The sequence below is a fragment of the Monopterus albus genome, unplaced genomic scaffold (genome assembly GCF_001952655.1).
Source record: "Monopterus albus unplaced genomic scaffold, M_albus_1.0 scaffold228.1, whole genome shotgun sequence".
In the NCBI taxonomy this organism is placed as follows: Eukaryota; Metazoa; Chordata; class Actinopteri; order Synbranchiformes; family Synbranchidae; genus Monopterus; species Monopterus albus.
Window position 1 is genome coordinate 1 of NW_018128108.1, and position 5,805 is coordinate 5,805.

Genomic DNA, 5,805 nt, shown 5'->3' on the forward strand with positions numbered 1-5,805 from the left:
TGGAGAGGTTTGTGAACCACATTCTTCCGTATCTGAAATCCCCCTCTGTAAATTCAGTAGTACTCCAGAAACAGCACATTCAACGGCTGAACTCAGCACTTTCCACAGGACACCAAGACAAAAATAATCTCTCTGATGACATACCTGTGTTGACCCCTCCAGTGAGAATCCAGGCCCCGGTAGTGACTGCAGCTTTGATGAGGCCCTTGCCCACCACCTGTTTGATGCGAGGGTGGAGCTCAAAGTTCTGAACTCCTCCATGGACAGAGATGAGGATCTTGGGAAGCTCCATATGCCACTCCTTCAGCATCAGCCGCAGGATGTGTTCCGGTGGTGAGTCGTGGGACAAACGAACATACTGCCCATGTTTGCAAGGACACAAGGAAAAGTATGTTCATGTTTACACACACATAAAAAGGAAGTTGGCACCTGGCCAACAGTGTTCCACATAACTATGGATCCACAAAATTAGGTTTGAGTTTGTAATTTTCAAAGATTTGGCTCACACATATTTAAAAGCAGGATTTTCTATTAAAACGTGAGGATCTCAATACTGTGCATCAGTAATAAACATAAAGGACAGACTTTTCCCATGTCAGTTATCAAGTCTCTGTCCTCCTACCTTGGCTCGGTACGAGTGAGACCCTCCCTGGAAGTTGATGACACCATAGGCGTCAGTGGGACTCGCCTCGGTGTGTTTTTCCACCGACCACTCCTCCAGCTCAGGTACCGACAGGTTGGCATTTTCACCCAGCTTCACATCCGAGTACTTCGTGGCCAAGCTGGCAGTGAAGCCAACATGCTGCCGCACCAGCCGCCCACAGCAGCACCTTCAGGGTGAACACCATCATTATAAGTGCTAGTACAATAAAATACTTAATTCTACAAATTAAATAATATAGTTAACGCTACATTATCATTATATTATACATTAAAGTTAAGCCATTATCCAAAAATAGTTTTCAAAAGCAGAACAAAAATATGGAGGAACAGAGATACAAGAATGCCACACTTCATAAATATGAATATTAGTTTTTTTCTTTAGTTTCAATCTTTTAGCATATATGTAGCCATCAAGTCCACATTTATAATAGTTTTACAGGGTTCTCATTTCAAAGAGAGTTAACTGGAAACTCAGTTTTCCACCAACTCAAGGAGCTAACTTTAGCTTAATTAGCTAGCTAGCGACATCTGACACAATTTTCTGGCGACTGTTGTCGGTCCAGCTGACAAAACTGTCTGTTGCTGGCTTCAAATGAGAAGCCCACTTTTATCTACTGAGGTTGAGACATTATTAAAAAAATTAAAAATAATTTCAAATTGTAAATTTATCTGTCAACTGCAAAATGTGCAGAGAGAGATTAGAAATCAGTATTTCAACATTTGAAACACCCAAAATTACAGTATATCAACATCATGATATTAAAAAGTACACAAACATTTTATCCCAACAACCAATCAAACTTTGACAAACCTTCAAGACTGTTGGTCAATTTTATATCTAATGTGCCCTCAAAGTAATATTATTCCAATTAATAATAAACTTTAACTTGTTTTTCTAAACTCCTTTAATTACCCCTGTGGAGAAGCCGATTCCTGACACACAAAGCCTGGATGTTAATTGTTTCCTGAGAAGGTGTTACTCTTCAGTGGAATTACAGTGGAAAAAAGAACTTGCCTGCAGGTCTTTTCTGGTGCAAATTAACCAGCTAGTGTAGATCCCCTCAAGCTAACAAAATGAGTCTGACAAAGACCACACAAACACTTACCGGACTAGTTGCTGGCAAATCTGGCATCCTGGAAGACATCTAGAAGGAATTTCACACCGACACATTCAGTCACTGGTTTGAATAGAAATAAATCCAGATCATGTAAATGTGATGGACATTTGCTAAGGTATGAAGACAGTTACAATGGGCCGATCTCTCCTAGTGAGGAGGAAGTTCTGAATTTCTGAATCATCTATGAGCAGCTGCACACACTGAAGTTAGGGGAGGTAAAGTCAGTGGCAAATGATTGATGTAAAAGAAAACACCGGAAAAAGAGTTGCCCAATATCATTGTGAGTTTACAAGAAGAAAGGAAGGAAAGCAACTTTTTTTTAAAGTAAGAAAAAACTGAAATGTTTCACACATACATGTGAAGTGCCTGTGCAGAAACCACTGTTAAATGGTCTTATACTTGTATAGCGCTTTTCTATGCATTGCAGCACACTCAAGGGGCTTTCACATTATTTGGCCATTGACCCATTCACACTCCCAAGCACACACACATTCATACACCGGTGAGCAAATGGGGGTTCAGTGTCTTGCTCAAGGACACTTCGACATGTAGCATGGACAAGCAGGGAATCAAACCACTAAACTTCCGGTTAAGAGACGACCCGCTCTACCTGATAATTTTATCATATTAGATATTTATGTGAAATGTGGTCATGATTAGCATATCCTTGAGTTGAATCCTTGAATTATGGCCATAAACGTGCTTTGTTAGGTCATTTTAATGAGTTCATCCATGAGTCCAACTGGATGTTCATGCCAATTTTGAATAAACTCCCTCAAAGTGTTCCTGAGATACAGCATTCATGAGAATGGAATTTACAGATGGACAGAAGGACAACTCTAAAACACAGGGCCTCCACCCATGGCTGTCATCGGCACAGAGGCATAAAAATGTTCACAGTCACAAATGAGTTCACATAATTAAACACAAGGACAAAAGCAGTAAAGGAATAGGGGACACTAGACCAATATCCTTTGACGCCACAAATATTTTCAAGCGCCCCAGGTGTCTGGTGCAATCAGCTTTCTCTCAGTTTACTTGCATGATAAGACAAAAATTTGCTCTGCAGAAAATCTGGCAGCCAAACACAAGTTTAGTTATCACAACTGCAGTGACTCTGTGGAGACAAACAATGACAAAGAAAACCATACAGGGCTGATCAGGCTGATCTGATCTGCCAGGAAAAAAATGGGACAAACTGCCCAATCCAGGTGTGCAAATCTTGTAGAGACTTGCCTCAGAAGACTTGAAGTTGCAACTGCTGCCAGAGGATTCTACAACGTACTGAATTAAGGGTCTGAATAGTTTTACAAATGATCAATTTCAGTTTTTGTTATTAAATTTTCTATAAACATGTTTTCACTTTGTCATTAGAGGTTAAAGATTGGTGGTTAAATGGAACAGGGTTACTTATCCTTTAAGAATTAAATCTACACACTATAACACAACAACGCAACAGAATGTGCAAAAAGCAAAGCCACTGTCATATGATACACAGGTTGCTCATTGGTCATTCCACCTCTATAATGCTTTAAATATTGTGACAGCCATAAACATTAAAATTATGTGGAAACTGACTCATTTACTCTTTGCAGACTAGTGGTTAAGGCTTGGGCTTACTTTTACACACCCACCATACAATTACACCTTTGCACCACAGAGCACACTACAGACCATCTCAGCACATACCTGTGGGGGTCTTTTGACACTGGAAGTATGTACACACATTCCCTCTTGGTGAAAGTGCTTTCTATCCAGGGTTTCTGGGACTGTGAACAAAGAGAACAAAAGTTAAGAGCAGTGAAGGGCAACTCGTGTTCATCATGTTTGTTTGAATGAATTCAAGGCGCAAAGTAAATTGTCCTCTGAGAATGTTAAAAACAAGTGTGTGAGCGTCTGTACAAACAGTGCTGACATTATAACCATTGTAGCTTCAGAAAGAACAGTAAAGCTAATTAAACAAAATGGGGATATATAAGGTAAGTGTGTTTTGCTTCAATTATAAGAATGTTATCTGTAAATAAAAACCATTGCAACCCCTTAATCTAGATTTTAGTAAATGAAAATAAAAAAAGACTTAGAAAATGGCACGCAGAATTACGACAACTACAGCTGCAGCTGTCTTCCAGTGTTGCGGCTGCAATAAAATTATCTAATTCTAAATCACAATGTTTATTAAAACATGGCCCTAGTGCATGTCACAGGAATTTTCAATTAAAGCCTCATTCCTCACTGTTTCTGCCCACAACTGCTCATAAAGACACACAAGGGATTAGCAACATTAATCCCTCACAGCTCAGAGAGAGAAATCTGCAGACACCATCACCTGCTTTATGCCAAAGTTTTTCAACTATTCTTTAAGTAAAGAGGAAATAAGGAAGTTTTGCACTGAGGCAACAAACACACTCCAGCTGTTCTGGAGTCTCACTGAATAAAAGCACATACTCTGTAATGGGAGATTTGATATCTTGGGTAGTAATTGTTTTCCTTATCTTACAGGAAACACAAATACAGTTCCACCTGCTAAATAAATCAGCTCAGTGAGAGTTAAACAACATTATGATTATTGATAGGCATACAAAAGTGCCTATTACAGTGCCAACAGTCACATAAACATAGGGTGACAATATGACAACATACGTTTGTCCAACAGTCAGAGATTTGCTTTAACATTTCATGATGCAAGAGGCCACTGTTGCAAAAATTACACTTTCTTCTTATAACTCTGGACATTAAGACAAGATACTTAATTAGTCCCCTGCACCAAAACATTTAGCATGCATTACTGTAGTCAGCATAAATAAAAACTAATCTGTGTGCAGCTTTAGACAGTGAAGAGCCTAATCACTTCTCATGTTGTGACTGGTTGCATTTTTGGAACATGCCTCTCATAGTTATCATATCATTATGTGAATATTTATGAGAGGATGAATGTAGTGCATCTAAAAATAATTTAAAAACTGGATAATTGGTAGTTTAAAAGTTTTAAAATATATAGAATAAACTTGCCCTAATGGAATTTCACTTACTATGACTATATATAACGCATGTTGAAATTCAGTCATTAAATGGAATTGAAGAGATTGTTTAAATGCAAAATAAAAGGTACTTTTTCAGGGGCACTTCACCAAAATCATCATCTGTCACTGGGTCAGACTATGAGGTTACAATCATGTCTATGATCTACAAATAAACTTGTTTTATGTCTTCTTCTTTTTCAGGTTACATCTGAGCAGACTAAATATATTTAAAGGTTTAATGTAACATACCTAGAATAAGACTGCATCTCTTCCCATTAGGAAAAAAACATGCCTGTGACTACACTGATTAAAATGTTAACGAAAGTGTTGGCGCTTATCTTTGTTCTCTTCCACTGTTGCTGTTGCTGCTGTTTTTCAAGATAAACGTGCAAATTGTCGCTCATTAATATTTCTAGTTTCACTGAATTAAAAGTTGCCTCTGGTTTTACCAAACTCCAATACTGATGCTTTATTCGTTCACCCCGCAGGCATTTGACTCGGGCTGAACATAAAAAGGTGACAAATTAAAGGACACGCCAACATAAAGCGTCTCAGTAAAGTGCTTGGCCACCGCGCGCCACCGGAACAGCCTCCGTGCGCCTTGGCACCGACTCTGCGCATCGATGAACTCTACCGGAGGAATGATCTGCAAAACAATTTGGTATTTGATAATGGTGGCGGAGACGCTGTCTGACACGTCGGTCTAAAACCTCCCATGCTGTAGGTGCTCAACTGAGTTGGCATCTGGTGACTGTGAAGGCCACGGCATATGATTGACATCATTATTGTATACATTAATCCATTCAGTGACCCCTTTGGATAGGGCAACACACAGGTTCTTCCTTTAATTTGTCACTGTCCATGCTGAAAAGTTGACTGAACTGACTCTGATCAGGTGGTCTGAAACTAAACACAAGTGTCCCATCTCGGGTTTAATGAACTTCGAGTCCAATGTTGAGTTCAGAGTTTGTTAAATTTGTTTTCTGGGAAACTTCCTGCCGCTC

General features: G+C 39.2%; 1 protein-coding gene across 1 annotated transcript in view; it reads right to left on the reverse strand.

The window, feature by feature from the left end:
- Window positions 1-79: 79 nt before the first annotated feature.
- Window positions 80-5,805, reverse strand: part of LOC109971558 (transient receptor potential cation channel subfamily M member 7-like) — a 6,332-nt gene continuing 606 nt past the window's right edge. The window contains exons 2-5 of the mRNA XM_020619896.1: window positions 3,471-3,550; window positions 1,770-1,808; window positions 623-830; window positions 80-358 (exon numbers count right to left, since the gene is read on the reverse strand). Of these exons, the coding sequence (XP_020475552.1) occupies window positions 80-358; window positions 623-830; window positions 1,770-1,808; window positions 3,471-3,550 (606 nt within the window). The remainder of the gene's footprint in view (window positions 359-622; window positions 831-1,769; window positions 1,809-3,470; window positions 3,551-5,805) is intronic.